General features: G+C 43.1%; 1 protein-coding gene across 4 annotated transcripts; it reads left to right on the top strand.

The window, feature by feature from the left end:
• The first annotated feature begins 1892 nt into the window (after positions 1–1892).
• On the top strand, positions 1893–16848 carry rtn2a (reticulon 2a). 4 transcript variants are annotated; one of them, XM_050062042.1, is made up of 10 exons: positions 1893–2022; positions 3452–3505; positions 3988–4551; positions 5795–5998; positions 11009–11216; positions 12461–12599; positions 14759–14828; positions 14926–14972; positions 15061–15119; positions 16053–16848. In XM_050062042.1, exons 1-10 carry the CDS (start codon positions 1992–1994, stop codon positions 16126–16128), a joined length of 1452 nt encoding a protein of 483 aa, XP_049917999.1. In that variant the 5' UTR covers positions 1893–1991; the 3' UTR covers positions 16129–16848. The 4 variants fall into 4 exon arrangements, with proteins under 4 accessions (XP_049917999.1, XP_049917990.1, XP_049918005.1 ...); XM_050062033.1 differs by having other exon boundaries at positions 5792–5998; XM_050062048.1 differs by lacking the exons at positions 1893–2022; positions 3452–3505; positions 3988–4551; positions 5795–5998 and adding an exon at positions 7717–7818.
• Positions 16849–17537: the final 689 nt, after the last annotated feature.

Genomic DNA, 17537 nt, shown 5'->3' with positions numbered 1-17537 from the left:
TGACTTGTTTCCCAATTGGGATGTGATTAATTCAGTCCCATAACATTTCATAGGTCTCAAAGACCCACATGATTGAATCATTTTTGTCCCCATTCAAGTTAGTGTAGCGCTATATCGAAAATAAGCTGCTCGGCTGATGTAAGTTTCTAGTGTGCCTGCACTGTGGACCCCACGATTTGGAAGATCTGGGTAATTCCATGCACTTCATGCGCTACTGAGCAACTTTTGTAGTAATAAGCGTGGCCCCGCCTCTAATGTTGTGGCCAGTTCTCTTTATACATCCATGAATAGACCAGGCAGAGAAATATGATTTTTTTTTTTTTTCACTGATGATCTGTCTCATTTAGTGTTGTTTGAATGAGTTACTGCCTCAAGTGAAGGAGTTGAAGTATCTCGGGGTCTTGTTCACGAGTAAGAGTAGAATGGAGCGTGAGATGGATCGGCAGTTTGGTACGGCTTCTGCAGTGATGCGGGTGCTGCGGCTGAGCGTCATGGTGAAAAGGGAGCTGAGCCAGAAGGCGAAGCTTTCGATTTACTGCTCCATCCTAACCCTCACTTATGGTCATGAGGTTTGGGTAGCGACCGAAAGAATGAGGTCGCAGATACAAGCGGTCGAAATGAGTTTCCTCTGTGGGGTGGCTGGGCTCAGCCTCAGAGATAGGGGAAGGAGCTCAGACATCTGGAGGGAGCTCGGAGTAGAGCCGCTGCTCCTTTGCGTCGAAAGGGGTCAGTTGAGGTGGTTCAGGCATCTGATCAAGATGCATCCTGGGTGCCTCCTGTTAGAGGTGTTTTAGGCATGTTTTACTGGTAGGAGGCCTTGGGGCAGACCCAGAACACGCTGAAGGGATTACATATCTCATCTGGCCTGGGAACGCCCCAGGGTCCCCCAGGAGGAGCTGGAAAGTGTTGCTGGGGAGAGGGACGTCTGGGGTGCTTTGCTTGGCCTGCTGCCCCCACAACCCGGCCCTAGATAAGTGGATGAAAATGGGTGGATGGATGAATTAAGTGGCACTTTCAGAAAATATGAAAAAAGTTATTTCTTATAAAAGTCAACTACAGCTTTAACTCACTTTTTATTTCTTTATATCTTTTATTTCTTTCTCCAAAAGTTACATTCTGTCTCTTTAAAAAACTCTTGGTGTTTTTTTATATATAAGTCAAAGTGAAAAGGCCACATGTTCCTTCATTTGCTCCTCTAACCCTTCTCCATTAATCATGATGCAAACAGTTTGAAACAGCATCCGTCACAGCTACACACTGCTGCCCCCTGCTTTTCACTGCTGCACAGGCCTCACTTCCCATTGTAGAAAAAAAGAAGCTTTTAGTCTGTACATTATTTATACTGCAGCTTTTATGATTAATTTAGCTGTGGTTTGTTTTTATAGTTAAATACTAATTTCTTACAGCCTGTGTGAAACTGGAATGTGATGCTTAATTAAACACAATAAAGCTGATAAACCTTACATGCTGGTAAGCTTTGAACCTGACTGTGGCTTCAGCCTTTCCTGCCGGTTTCACATGCATCCTTCTCTGTGTAGGTTATGTATATGCTCATGTTATACATTATTAATGACTTGTTACTCCTTCTCTTGCAGCCTGCCCCTATGAGATCCTGAGATGAAATCACATGATGAGGGAGAGACACACCGATAAGCTATGAATGGGGGATGACAGCCGACTCAGACTGACTCAGGGACACACTCCTGCTTCTCTAGCGTACCTCACTACAGCTGCAGTCAAAGCGATGCAAGAGGAGATGACGAGAGGAGAGAGCATGGTGGAGGGAGGCAGGCAGGGCGGGGCTGCTGAGTGACAGCAGCGGGAGGCAGGAGAGTGAGGAAGCTGCTCAGCAGACGACCAAGAACCAGAGGGAGGAGGAGGAGGAGGAGGAGGAGGAGGAGAGAGAGTATATCCACAGGACGTGAGTGCCGGCAGCAGAGGAGGGGGGGGGGCTTCCAGACTGGATGGGCCCAGCGATGCCTTGATGGAGTATGGGCCAGGTTTTAGGATTCTCCCACTGCCGTGAGTCTGCTTTTGTTCTGCTGTTTCCATCTGTGTTTTCCTCGCAGGAGGTCTTCATATGTTTATCTCACTGTGCCATCGTTGTGTTCCAGCTCAGCATCTTTTTTTTGCTAACTGCTGTAAGCATCGTATGTGTTAGCTCAGCCCCTCTCCCCTCCCTGCCTGCTCTCTATTCCTCTCTCCTACCTTTAATAAACACATGGCTGAATGGACGGATGCGGTGCAGAGGGAGACCTATTCTGTTGTCGCTGCCTCCAGTTGATTTACAGATGTTTATGTGGTTATGTACGAGGAGGCTTTGCAGGCAGGCATGCCAAGAATCCAAGTTATTTCTTCCCTAAAAGCTTCTGCTAAGCTATCATATCTGTGTTTTATTTTATCTTTCTGCCACACCTGATATTCTTACAATAGAATTAAAGTAGTGTATGAGTATTTGCACATGTTCGTACATGCGTAGAAGAGAGCGTGGTGCATTCGTTGCTCTGCCTGGACTGATTTATTAGCTAATGTCATGCTGGCTGACTAGTGTAGTGAAGGCCTTTACTGCTGCCAGTTTAGCTCTGTGAGGACATAAGTCTGTATTCACTGACCTACAGTATGCAGAGTGTCTGTGTTTTTGAATCACATAAAGCAAAGTTCACTGTGCAAACTTTAAAATATGACTCAAAGCACTGCAGTGTTTGTCGGGGCTTCTGTGGCATTAGTCATTTCATGTTCATGCACACCTGTGTTGAATGTTTGGAGAGGTAAACTGGTAAGATGAATGTGAGGTGGTTTAAGCAGAGGTATGGACTCGAGTTGCAATTTGACTTGGACGTAAACACCAATGACTCGTGACTTCCCAGGACCCGAGCCTTGAGTATGTTATTTAAATAGTGTGACACAAATTAATTGGTTTCCTTTAATTTCTTGAATCAACTATGACTATTCATTCCCAGTGAGTTGATACTTTATTCGCCACATCCATTTCGTTTGAACTGTTGCATAACTGAGCACCATTTGGAGCAAAAAAATATACCAAAGATAACTTTGTTCACATGCAAAAACTACAGTGGTCAACAAAAAACAAATTAGAGTATGCAAAATATCCGGTTGGAAATTACAGACACAACAACTTCCAACAAACTTCAAACAACTTAGCTTTTGTATATTCAGTATACTGTTATTCTGTTGTTAAAAGAGCATTACATTTGGTGAGGAGCACATTATGATTTGTTTAGTACCCAAAACTCAAAGTTTAGGACCTGGGACTTGTTTCAGAACTCACCTGTCTTAGCTTAGGACTTGAGTGCGAAGACTTGCAAAACAATGACATGGTCCCACCTCTGGTTAACAGCATGTAAAAACAGCAACAACACATTTATATTTCTGACAGTCTTTTGCTACGACATGTTTAGATTTATGTAAAATTGTGTCTGTTCTCTTCCAGAGGAATATGGCTCTGTGGCATCCACTCCGGACTCAACTCCTCCATGCACCGATGGTATGAAGCAGACGTCTGACACACATTCTGTCTCACAATATTTATAAGAATGAGAGATTCCTCCTTCCTGAATCCTTTTCTTTTGAACTTAACATTAGAGGAAAACATCTGAATATCTCTCTCACCTCTAAAACACCAGCAGGGGTAGACACAGAGATACAGTTTGATCACAGCCACATTTTGGAAAGGAGAGATGTTTATGCACTTATCAAAGAGGGTTTCATTCACTTTAGATGTCACACCTTTTTCTCCCAGGCATCAAATGACACACCTGGCTGCTTTCATCTGGCAGAGCTATTTATTAAAGAGAAAATCACTCTCTGTGACTGACACTAATATACACACTCTTAGCAGCAGTCTCTATAATTTAATAAACGGCTAAGTGTTATAAATTGCTCTGCTCAGAGTGTGTATTGTTTGTCTATATTTAGTCTCTCTGTGTGTTACAGTGACCACATTTTTTTATTTTTGTCTCCATTCAGGCGGAAACGAGGAGTCCGAGATGTGCGAGCTGCAAACAGCCAGGGAGTGGTCTGACGACGACGTGGGGGGAGATGGAGATCCAGATGATGACGAGGGACTGGCTTCATCCCCGTCCATTTGGGGCACGCCGCGCCAGCACTCCTACGAGCTGACTTTCTCTTACATCGCCATCGCTGAGGCCGAAGCGGTGGGAGCCTCGAGACACATCCGTGACAGACGCAGGGGCGGATCTCGGGGAAGTCGCACCCCTTTGATCCGCACGGACACCCTGGAAACGCTGCTGGACTCCCCCGATGTAGACTGGGACCCTCAGGCCTTTGTCAATCAAGAGGAAGAAGAGGAAGAAAGGAGAGAGCAAGAGAGGGCTGAGGCAGCAGAGAGGAGAGAGCAGCACAGACAAACTGAGACTATTACAATTCAGCCCTCTCCCCAAAATCTGGACCCAGAAACTCAGGAGAGAGACGCAGGAATCCAAAGAGAGGAGTCTCCGAGCAGTCTGACCCAGATTGCCCAGCATCCCTCCCAGTCTTCCCAGCATCAAAGCCCCTCACCGATACATCAGGGTGAGAAACAGTAGGAATGTGTGAAGAGGTTGTTTAATTTTGTGTAATGGAAGACTGAAAGATGCAGTGTCTTTGAATGCTTGTGATGGCCCAGCATCATCTCCCAGCTCAAATCAAAGTTACAGAGCCAGATTGAGAGAGACCCCCCTCTCTCTGTCTCCAATCCACATCACATACCCAACAGCTCATCTGTTGCTTTGACAGGTACTTCAGAGGATGCTTCCCAGATTTACGTCTGGTTTTCACTTCACCAAATAATGGGAGAGTGATCGTCTGCTAATTCTTTCTAATTCCAACCTGCTGTCTGCGATAATGAATATCAGAAGCTGATTATAAAGTCTGACCTCTGAAGAATTTAAATGTCTTTTCTTGAGGCAGACTTGATGTGATGTGGCACAGAGGCAGACGTTATGACAAGACATGACTGCATAGTGAATCGTGACCTCTGTTAGGAAGAGGATCAGGTGGCATTTTATAATGTTTTTGTGAGAATGTGATAGATATTCAGGTCACATATCATCAGAGTGGTTATATTTTCCACTTCCTGTACCAGCCTGTGTCACACCAGGCATATGACGTGTGATTTTTGGAAAAGTTTACATTTATAAGAAGGCCACATTTTTTTTCAGTCCAGTTTTTCTTCATTCATGTTGACATGAAATGATTCGCTGATCAATATTAGGTGCAGACAGCTTTCATTTTAGGTTATTTTAGCTGTATAATGAGAATAAAACAAGCCCAATGTATTTATCACCAGCCTTTTTAGAGTGACAGAATTTATTTGGACAAATTATTTCACTCCTAAAAGGCACTTTTAATGTGTTGCCAGAAATGCTGACCGAAGCATCACCAGACTCTGGACATTTTATGGACAGTTTCATGTCTAAATTGCTCCACAGCAATATGTAGTTCTTTAAAATGGTGAAAATTTAAAACAAAACAAAAGATTTACAATATCAAATCAGCCAGAAACTGTCAGACACCTGCTACAGACATGATAGATTGCCAGTAATGTTTGATTTTATTTCCCAGATTGCTATTTCCTGAAAAGTTTGTGTAAAAGTTGTAAATATGGAAAAAGTCTTGACCTAAATCTGTAACCAAAACACAAATGTTGCCGTCCAAATACTGTGGCACACTGTGGTTTTAAAAATGTAGTTTTGTCAGGTAGTTTTAGCTCAAGCTGAGCATGTGCAATGATGTCATCATGATAGTGACATCATCTTTTGTTTCCTGGCAGCAGCAGCCTCACCGACCCCTGAGCCAGAGTCTCCCGTCACCAGGGAGAGCATTTCAGTCAAGCTCCTTACATCTGTGCGACCCAGAGGCCCGGCATCCTCGTCGCCAGCTGCTATTGGTCGAAACTCTCAGGAACAGCTGGTCAGCGATCACTGGTTTTCAGCACTTAACCTATCAGAGGACCCGACAGTATGCACTCACATAGCAGGTACAAGATTCACATGTGTGTCTGTCCTTCCTCCCTCTCTCCCTCCCTCCCACCTCTCTGTCTCTGTCTTGATGATGAGCGAGATCCTCTCCCTCAGCTCCTGAGTCGATACTTTAAATAAGGAAAATCTCAGATTTCGCTCTGGACCTCCGAGAGCAGGCAGACAAAGATAGACCCCCTCCCCCGGAAGTCCTGCCTGTTCATTGTGTCTCCATAGTAACCCTCTCCTGGGTATTGCGGGAATGATTGGCTAATTGTGGGGATGGCATTCTTGGCATTGGCTGACTTTTTGGACTCGCACACCAACACTGCTGATGTCAGAGTGTATCACTGTTTCAAACACACACACAGAAAAACATCAGGTGTGTGTCTTCATATGCAGATTTATGGGAATCTGTTGGTTATTTACGAGTGTTTGAGACAGAGAAAGAGAAAGGTAGAAAGAGAAAGCAAGAGATAACGTCCTATCCTGCAGCATGGAGGTATTTTAAGTGGACAGTCAGTCAGGGGAGAGCTCAGTCTTATTTTAGTGGATGTGGAGGGGCGGTGAACCCTCAGACCGTTGATGAATGTGTGGTCAGGCTGATGACAGAGTTTAAGGTTTCCTGAATAAATAGCACACATGGTGCATCTATTGAAGCCTCACATTGCTCTTGGTTTTATAACTATAACTTTGAGGGCTGCATATAAACCTGGATGCTTTTTTGGCACCTTCTCCAGCACTGAGTAACTGTCATATATAAAAAGCCTGCCAATTTCAGGACCCTTGTTATAAAGGTGAAGAGCTTGTGCAGCTGATTGTGTTTAGACAACATTAAACATTTGAAAAGCTGCTTTTATTAAGTGAAAAAGGTGTGTAAAGTATCGAAAATAACTAAACCACTCAAAACATTTTAACATGCATGATGATGTGTTGCGATGGTGATGAGAATATTCTGGTATTGTCCAGTAATAGTCCAGATTGCCTGTGTTTTCTCCTTGTGTGAAGGAGCTATGTAACATTCAGTTGTAATCTCTGTCGTTGACGACGGCAAAAAGTTGAACACAATGCCGTCCACTGTTACTGTTGCTGGTGTTCTCTGCTGGCATCCCCCAATTTTACAATCCTGCTCTTGTCCACTAAAATGACATCCGGTTTGACATTGCCGTCAGTCTGATTCCGTGTGAACGCAGCATGAGTCTTGTCCAAATCAGACTGCTGAATCACTCCGCATCTCAAATAGATGAATCACACACTGACGTGAAATTCTGTCAGATTATCAGGCAGTTTGTCACCAGGCATACTGACCTTCTCCTCAGAGATTTTACAATCAAACAAGATTTGTTTTTAACCACATTTACAATTCTCACCTATGGAGTGAATTCATCCCCAGAAAATCATTGCGTCTATTTGTTATCTATAGTGGCGGCACAGAAAGGTCTGGCTTGGTGACATAACAGAAAATAAACCCTGGTTCTCGTGTTACAGGTGTTAGATGACACATGAGTATGAACACAACTCGATATAATTTTATCTGGGATCAAGTGAATACCTTAAATTCCTTCTGCTTCAGAGTGAACTTTTGCACTAAGGAGGAAGATCCAGTGATTTTGAGAGTATCGTGTGATTGCCGTGAATCATCTCTTTCTGTGCGAAGCTCTTGGAGTCTTGATGGGAGGTGGGCGGTGCTGTGAACAAGATTATTTTTGGGCTGCCAGGCCTTTGGACTGCTGAGCGAGCAGGGGGTGGCCAAAAACAGCTCAGAGGAGCGAGGGGGACACAGTGAGGGACAGAGGGTGTGAGAGAAGCACTGGAGCGGCAGCCAACATGGCCAGTAAAGGTGAGAACACAGGCTCGAAGCGAAATGAAGATAATTTGAGATCCTAGATGATGATTTTGCTTACAGTGTCAGCTGACAGGTATCTGCTGTAGATAGTGTTTCCTTTCAGAGGGAAGGCAGAGGATAGCAATAGTCTCAATTGTGAAGGGGTAGAAACCTTTTCTAGTCTTTAGTATTGGATTGTCTGTGACTGTGGTGTAGTGGTGAGAGGCTGGACCATCACGGGACTGAAGGTGGGATTTGAGCGGATTTCTTGCTTCTCTTTGATCATTTTACAAGCAGAGTCTCTGGAGGTGTGCTTGGCTTTTCACTGATGAGCTGTTCAGATGTAGCAGGGTAGTCTCCATATCAGTAGCCGTCATTTAAATTAGCAGTCACCATTCAAATTAGTGTAAACTGTCCTGTTGTGGTATGCTTTTGGCAGATAAGTTAATTTGCCAGCTGGGTACTCTTACATTTTAGTGTTTCCGCTTTAGGGTGAGGAGCTGGCATGAGCAGAGACACTTCAGTGTGTAGTACTACAGTGTGAGATTTCCTGGACACATGTGGTTTAGGTGGCACGAACTGGGTCAAATACAAAGGATGTGGATGTTGAAATGAGATGACGTCAGGCTGCGTTGACATTAAGTATACGTGAGCCATGTGATTTCTGCTCTAGTTGGTTAATTGATTGATTTCCTTTTATGCTTATTTATATAATAAGGGTCCCTTAGGATAAGTACACAAAGATAAATTCTGCTGGTTTGGGTTGCATGATTGTGGTTCAAATAATGTCCCATCTGATTGGAGGTAATTACTACTCATCGATTACTGAGTCATCGCAGCTGCTGACTCTACAGCTGCACATGAAGTCCACTTGAAGTATATTAATGCTGGTACAACAGGCTTAGTTGGGGTGAATTAATAGTGGCGGTATAAAGAATAAGGAAGCTTTAAGTCCCCCCAACGGCTCATTTATACTCCCTTTATGTACAGAAAAAGATACATTTGTTACAAACCTTGTGATTGTCACCACCCACATACCCATGCATCCTTTATGTTGGCATAGATGCATCCACTAGATAGCACTAGAGGGCGGAGTCAAAAGTTTCTGACAATAACAAACGTGGCGATGGTGGAGGATGTCGTAATAATGTACCTTTTAACAACATCAATGTGTTGTAGACGGTGGTGGTCTTTGAGGCCATTAAATATATTGCAACACACTGTATCGGAAATATTACTGATTTGTTTCATACCGCCACTTTTTAAATATCTTTGTTGTATCCTTCGGTCATGTTTTGCCTAAAGCATGCTACGCTCTGTCCCTATACGTTAGCTTTCAGAAGACATCCACAAATATTGAGTAACAGAGGACAAAAGGCTCCGTCCTGTGTCTGTGTTTAGCATAAATGTGCCTTAAAGAAGCAGTTTACTGGCATCTAGTGGTGAGGACTATATATTACAACCAGCTGAAACTTCTCCCATGTGCCAAGCACGAACTTCTGCTTAGGATTCCTTCAGTGGTCTTTGTTCAGGAGGTTTCTTTTCAGGAGATAAGTAATTATCCACAGAGTTCTTCTCCTCTCCAAAACAAAAACGGTCCAGGTGATTAAAACCAGTAAAAAAAAAATCCGGAATAAAGCAGTTTCACATTACAAATCAATCTTTCTCTGATGCTCATTGGCTCACCGAGACAGGCTGCTAGCCCAGCACCAGCTAATGTGTGTTTAACTTTTTTCTCTGATAACTTAAGATCCAAATGTTCAGGAGGTTTCCTCCTCTCCAAAACAAACTGACCCAGTCATTTAAACCAATAAAGCAGTTTCACACTAAAAAAATCTCTTTTCTGACCCTGTATGCTGCAGAGAGGCTGCTAACTACAGTGACTACTGCGAAACCGCAGATATCCCTTTCTAGAGCCAGTGTTTGGTTTGTCTGTTCTGGGCTCCTGTTGAAACATGACAGTGCATCATGACAGACATGGACGAGGTTCTGTTCCCTATGTAGATGTACAGCTCGTTAAACGGCAACCCATCATAATGAGAATGTCATGCCTCCTGTAGTGCGGATGCATAGGTGCTTTCTATAGACATTGTCTTCAGAAGCTTTCAGTACTCCGGTATGAGTTTCTTTCTGTTGTTCTTATTTAATTAGTCACTGTCTGTGCTGAGCAGCTCTGTCCCAGAATGACAGCGACACAAACAAACATGTTGGACAGGTGTGTTCCAGGAGCATCATGGGTATTAATATTGTGCAGTGATGCTTATAAATAACCCACCTGCTGTCAGTGCACTCTATTCAAAGAGGCTTCCCTTTATTCTAATGCTGAGGCTTAGCGTTTCACTGAATGACAGGCACAAAGAGTCGTGCCTGTCTGACAGCGCTGCTGCACCATAACACCAACCCTGTAATTACACATCACTGACACACTTTTGTGACGCATCACACATAAAGGTAAAGTTATGTAAAGAGAAACGTGTTGTTTGAAATCACGTATTCCACTGTACATACTGAAGTTGTCATGACTCTACAGACGCCACAGTATCCAGGGCAGCTGTTGCTGGGTGACAAAGCGGGACACCAACAGGGTGTGGACAAGGGGGCTGCTGACTGCCTGATGTCTGTCAGCAGGTGCTGTGAAAGGCTGCATTTAAATTCTCCTCGAGCACTCGCTTCCCTCTTTCATCTGAGGGCTAAATTTAGCCGGAGCAGGAGCCGGAGCCTGATGTGTCCTCGAAGCTGCTGTGTGTGTCCTCTCATGCTGGAGGCTGGAAATCCTTTTCTGCTTCATGGCCCCCGTCCTGTCCACTTCTCTAGCCTCTCTTCCACTTCCTCCCCTCCTATCCCTGTGTCAGAACGATTGCATCTTCCTGACACTTTTACTCTCAGTAGGCCCCTGAAAAATGAAAACATGTCTAAGGGCTGGAAGATGATTGATGTTGCTGTCAGCTGCTCTGTTAAAACCAGGAAGGAAGCAGTAACTCACAATGATGTCAGCTGTGTGCAGCTAGAAAATATCTGTTTGAATTGTACAAACCAGCCATGTAAATATGTTTCTATAAATTTAATCAGTCTATTCTATCAGTGTATTCTGTCTCAACAGCTACCTGTACATTGTTTATATCACATCACCCTCTTCACCTTCCTGTCATAACCTTTCTCTTCTCTTCCCCTTCCTTTAACATCCTCCGCTCCTCTTGTTTTTCAGTAATGGACCTGATCTACTGGAAGGACACAGAGCGAACAGGCATGATCCTAACGGGCTTAGTGGTCGGCCTGCTGTCCCTGTTCCAGCTCAGCATCATCACCGTCATCTCCACAGTCTCACTGGCTGTCATGTGCTTCACCATCTCTGTGCGCATCTACTACCAAGTCCTCTACATCCTGAACTGGGGTGACGGAGAGCACCCCTTCAAGTAAGATGCTATGCTTTTATTTATTCTTTAAGGTCAGTGGACATTTCATCCAGCTTCTCCAAAAAGAATAAAGAGAGTGGTCAAGACAGAGAAAAGAGAAATTACACAACACACAGAGGCGGATTAACCCCATTCAGTCACAGTGCATGAGTGTTTTCCAAAACAAGCGCCTGAGTTGATTTGGCCCCGAGCCTATCCTCTCAAATTTTTATTTTCTTTCTTGGATGAAGCAGACTTCCTGCATTCTAAAATTCACCTATAAAATACTGTGCTTACACCCAGTAAATAAATATTTAGTAGCTCCAGTTATGGTTATTAAATGGTGGGATACCAGGTTCAGGTAGTTAAATCAGGCTTGTAGTAAAAAGCAACATGCTGTGTCATTGTGTGCTCTTATGCAAATATGTGTTTTACTGCATTTTTAACCTTTTTATCAAAACTAAAGTATAAATGACAGTCATATATAATTTTTCAGAGACAATAGATACAATCCATCCCATCCCGCCTAATCCCAGGGTATCCCAAACCAAAATAAATGTAATTAGATAAATAAGAACAACAATAATGATAATAGAAATAGCAAGTAATTTAACAAAAAGAACATGAAAGCTGGAGAGTTATGTCCTGCATTAGGTGTCAGAGATAATAAGTGAAAAATTTATGACAAGATTGTGTGTCACCGCATGCCATCACTGAGCGTTTCACACTCATAGGTCATCAGGAAGGGATTTTAGTTTCGTTGAGGTAAGACATAACACTGTTCCAGGTGGAGTAAAATAATCCCTGGATGTCCTAAGTGTGTATTTAATCTTTTCAAGACTTAAGTGGAGCATCACTCATCCATCAAGACATGTTCTGTAGCTTAGGAGATTTCCAGTGCAACAGAATCTTTTTCTATAGGCATGGAAAGTGGTGAATAATAACAGTTTTCTGTATAGTTTTCTGTGATAAATAGCCAACATAAGCACTTTCACCAATTATGGATCAGTGACACCCCTTCCTAGGTATGATGTGACAGCTGCATAGATTATATTAATTATTAAAGCTCAATGGTGAGTGGTGACACAGCAAATTGAAAAGCTTTGACAGGGGGATATTTATATGTGGGCTTGAAGGATTGCAGCCAAAGAACATGAAGCACAGGATGGATGATGTTTCTGTTTGTCATCAGTACGTCAGTAATGATTTTCAGCCTCCTTTATAATGCATCTCATATCTTCTGTTGTTGTCTCATTGTCTCTCAGGTCATACCTGGGCCTGGACATCAGTTTCAGTGGAGAGGAGGCTGATGGTTATATGCAGAAAGCCATCGTCATGGTTCTGTCTGCTCTCGACTCTCTGAAGGGACTCTTTTTTGTTAGAAACCTCGTTGAGTCCATCAAGGTGAGTTTAGCTGGTATATTAAGTTAGTCTTGTGTGTGTGTGTGTGTGTGTGTGTGTGTGTGTGTGTGTGCGTGTGTGTGTGTGTGCAGAATGTTCAGACTCTCATTAAAACTCCTAATAACCTGTCCTCAAAGATATGTCTCCCCCTGTTTGAACCTCTCCTCCTCATTAACCCAGACAGGTCAGTCTGACTCTACGTTCTTTCATTTTTTCTCCATTATTTTTCATCATCCCAAGCACCCTCCATCACTGGAGATGACGGCATTACCATGCCAACCGTCTCTCTCATTATGCCAGCTCAGAGCTGAAGACCGCTCCTAAATTAGGGCAATATCACTGACGGCAACTGTCAGCCCCAATGACATATTTTTGGTAATCATGTGGAAAGCAATCGGTCCCTTTGGAAAAATCCTTTTAAATTAATTTGAATTGGTACTAACAGCATAAAAAAGAAGCAGTCTGCCTTGCCTTTCTCATCTGTGCTTTTTAACGGCCTCTGGGTAGGCTATGCCTCTCTCGCTGGCAGAGCCAAAGCATTGACTTTATCAACTCTACATGTAAACAAATCTGTCAGTATCGCTTGTCATCACCTGAAGTATGTTGCCACAGTCTTTATACATTCTCGGCTTTTTACTTTGTTTCGTTGCAAATCTTTAAAGTGTGCTTAGATGACTTAGGGCCCTATTCAAATGATCTATAATAGATGGTCTAGAGTGTATGATGCGAGTGAGTTTGTGCGTCCACTTTTGCTAGTTTAATGGCACATAATTTAGGTGCAAAGTATGGCACAAGGGGCAAAGGGGTTGTATTTAGTCCCTTAATTAATCATAGGGGTGTTTTAAACTTAACATGAATTCAGCCAATCATTGGCAAATGGCCCTGTCTAGAGCCAGTGTTTGGTTTGTCCGTTCTGGGCTACTGTAGAAACAACATGGCGGACCCCATGGAGGAGGACCCACTCCATATGTAGATATAAACAGCTCATTCTATGGTAACAAAAACACGATTCTTCATGATTATACACTGATGAAAACATAATTATGGGTATTATATTCCATTCCTACCAATCTGTCCGCCTAGATCCTACGCATTGGACCTTTAAGCCCTTATGCCCATGGCACACAGATGGGCGCAAGTACATTTGCTACTTAAACTCGTGGGCGCTGGCTGTGAAAGAGACGACTGTGTCAGTCTGAAACTAGCAGTGACAGTTGTGCTGCACTGTGCACCACTTTGCATCTGGTGTAAAGACAGGGCCCTTCAAGTTAAAGCACGGCAGCTAGTGATCATAGTATAGCTTGTTCCATCTGTGGTTCTACATGTCTACATATTGAAGTCAACAAACCTAACGTCAAATTGAACAAAAGCGTTAAATGCAAACCCCATAGAACGTATACAATGATGCCAAGTACATACACTGCAGTCACTATAGAAATATTTGAAGGTTTACTCCTGTTGATAATTATAAAAAAAAATACTTTCTCAGTTGACAGTGTGAGTGGTAAAAATCTTACAGGAAAACCTGCAAAGAAACCTTCCATAATAAATTAAAAAATAACAAATTACTTAATGTGACGTGACAAATTAGGACAGGTGCTACTGACACAGCATTCACTGCACATCATTGTTACAGTATGTTAAGTATGAAATGTCCATATAAATTATAGCACATCAAATGTCAGCAACCAGTTGAAATGGTCCCCGACATCATTATGTCATTTCAGTAATTAACAGCAGCAGTTTGTGACCAGACAGACTTTACACATTTGCAGTAAATGTTGAGTCAGTGTGAGCTGACTGAGCCCCCTAAGTCCCTGCACCTACCAGTCTCAACCCTGACCTGGCCGGTATGTGACATGACACACAGGAGGAGGTACGCAGAGACGCCCTGGGTTAAGCTGGATTCCCTTTCCATCTGAGACAGGGGTGTCCCATATCAGGGCAGCACTGGATCCCATACACAGTGCTGTGACACTGTGAGATATAAGGGGACACACAGAGACCCATATTGGGAGTCCCATACTTGGAGCTCTTTCATTTCTTCATCAGGGAGAAAATGATGTCAGTATGGATCCTTCTGCAGGGAATTATGCCGTACTGAAGCATGATTTACTGTCATGAATGGGATTTAAACTAATTTACCTTTCTCCTGATTGTAGTTCCTGGTTCTGATGTACCTTGTGACGTACCTGGGAGAGCTGTGCAATGGCCTTACTCTGCTCATCATCAGTAAGACACAGATATCACCATTTGAAATTTAGAATCTATTAACAGGCTATATGACTGCTGTGTTAACTACTCTGCTTTTGTCTTCTTCCCTCTCCAGGTGTGATCGCTCTCTTTTCTCTGCCACTTTTCTACAGACAACGCCAGGTAATAACACTTAATTAATTCTTTATACTGTCTGTCACTTTATTTCATATCTAAACATGCATTTCTCTGTGTTTCTGTTATTTAACAGGAGCAGGTGGTAGCGTTCATTGCAAAAATCCAGGCCAACATTGACAACGTCAAGGACACGTGAGTATGGTGCCACCTTCTGGCAAAATGTTGCCATCAACACTGGTATTTTGCTACTGAAGCAGTTACTGCTTGACTGCTTGACTGATGTTAAAGGTTTATTATGCAGGATTGTCAGTTATGGTTTATAAAAACTCTTGCCAGTGAAAGTGAAAGGAAAAAGGCAACCCCGGATTCACTCTCATTCTGTGTTTTACCTGACTATATTTGTATTTTTTCATCTCTGTGTCTTTTATAAAGCCCCAACCTCACCTGAGTGCTGTGGGGGAACATGTCCATAAACATCCTGAACACAGACAATAAAAAAATACAGGCAGAGGGCAGAGTCTCTGCAGAAAAATACACCGCCACCCACTTTTGATGGTTCATAAGTGATGATTGAGAGGAATTACTGTATGAGTCTAATCTATACATTGTTTTCTAAGAAAATGCTGCATAATATATCTTTAAGGTTCTGTCCAGGATTAAGATACATGTGGGTTAAGTGTACTGTTAATGAAATTGATGTACACACAAGCCCTGTTTCCACCAAACACTTTCAGTATAGTACCTTTGGAACCAAAAGTAACCCTTCAGACATGGTACCTAGACCCCAGCATTTCCACTGCAAACAGTACCCTTAAATGTGGGTGGGGTTTCTACTGACCAATCAACAGACTGCAGTGTTCACAGCTCCACCTTTTAGTACCAGATCTGTGTGCTAGGTACCCCAACAGAGGGGGGACCAAAAATGGGGACGTATGGAACGGTTCCATTGGTACCATCCACAACTTTTAAAAGTGGAAATGGAAAAAAAGTGTGCCAAACTGAACTGTACCATACTGCTCGGTGTAAACAGGGCTATAAGTACTTGGAGTCACAATGTAGGTACTACAGACCCTAAATTTGTTCACCTGTGTAAGTCTTACCTTCTGTTATATTTCTCTTCCACAGCTTTCAAAGACTTGCCCATGGTGGTGGCCCTCCTCCTGACCCAACTCCTGGTGGCGCCAAACCCAAAACCCAGTAAACACTGATGGACAAGGACTTAAAGAAAAGCTCCCAGAGTTGCAGGCTGTCACTCAGATGTCTTACCCAGCAGTCTGTGCTCACAGCTCCAGAGAACGGAGCTCCAGAGACTGGGGAAGGGAAGGGTGGTTACTTAAACGGACAATGACGAGGATCACGCATGGTACTTTATACTCTTACTGTATCTACGTTATGGGGATTGGAGGTTGGGGATGGGGTTAAAACTTAAGGTGAAATCAAGGTGTATGAATCCTGGATGAGACTCTTGCTGCTGATGTCAGAGGCGGAAAGATTCAGTGACACAGCTTGTCGTATGTGACCATCCTTGGAAGTACTCACTGTTTTTAATATGTACCAATGACTCAAGAAGTGTCTTAGATTGTTGAGAGATGTAGTCCAAATGAGGTACTAAGACCAGGAGTGGGAAGTTCCCACACCGACAGCTACTCGCCTGAGAAGAGGGAGGTCAGTTGTTGAGGTAAAAACAGGGGTCACCATTACTCATGGCAGCATCAAACTGGCAATTAAAGATGCATGTGTCAGCACATGTACTTTTTCTGATTGCGTATTCATCCTCATGACTGTTTCTCTGTGTGCGTGTGCAAGGATGAGTGTGTTTGTGCGTGTGTGTATGTGTATGTGTGTGCACGTGTAATTCCTGACATACAGCTTGCTGAAATGAAAATGTTACCTACAAGCAATTAAAGTCACGTTTCTTCTTTATTTTCCAAAACTTTGTTTCTTCTCACAAACATTCACATTCATTCACACTATTATTTTATTTATTTATTTTCCTGGTCATGTTTTCTCATGCTCACTGCACTGGGAAGTTGGGAAGTTGTAACATATATTCAGAGGGATAGGGATGGATTCTTCTGCTAAGTTCAGCAATTAGGTTGTATCATAAACAGAGTGAAATCACTCGACAGGAAGTCCCCCACTGACAGTGCGTCACAAGTACTTAAGGTATCAGTGTTAATGTTAGGATTGGTTGAACTGATGATACAAGATTTCAGATGGATATCCTCCCTGAGGAATGTGATTATTTTCAGCCTTGTGAAGAAACGTGGGAGTGAAATACAGCAGGTGCCTTTCTAACTGCAGGTTACAGTGCATGATCTGATCCACAGTATTTACACCCGCTGACAGCAGCTTCCAGCGACCTCTCTTCCCATTACCAACCACTTCTCATCACCTCACCATTGCCTTCCTGAGAATGGTGTTTTGTACGTGTACAATACTTGTGTGACGTGCACCATGACAAGGTATCTTATACAGAATTGTAACTAGATCCATTTTAGGAATAATAAAATTATTCAGGATACGCTGCAGCTCCACGTTTCCCTTTAGCAGTTGCTTTCAAGACTCTCACCAAGATGTGTCTGTTCCTCTGCCTTATTATTGCATCAT

This window comes from Epinephelus moara, chromosome 2 (assembly GCF_006386435.1).
Source record: "Epinephelus moara isolate mb chromosome 2, YSFRI_EMoa_1.0, whole genome shotgun sequence".
Classification (NCBI taxonomy): domain Eukaryota; kingdom Metazoa; phylum Chordata; class Actinopteri; order Perciformes; family Serranidae; genus Epinephelus; species Epinephelus moara.
This window is presented reverse-complemented; position numbering and strand designations above follow the sequence as displayed.

What these genes read in the sequence shown, in the direction of transcription:
- rtn2a (XM_050062033.1), top strand. Translation starts at nt 1,992, where the DNA reads ATGGGCCAGGTTTTAGGATTCTCCCACTGCC. An exon ending in TTTAGGATTCTCCCACTGCC is followed by an intron (nt 2,023 to 3,451) that starts GTGAGTCTGCTT and finishes GTTCTCTTCCAG; the next exon opens with AGGAATATGGCTCTGTGGCA. An exon ending in ATTGACAACGTCAAGGACAC is followed by an intron (nt 15,120 to 16,052) that starts GTGAGTATGGTG and finishes TCTCTTCCACAG; the next exon opens with CTTTCAAAGACTTGCCCATG.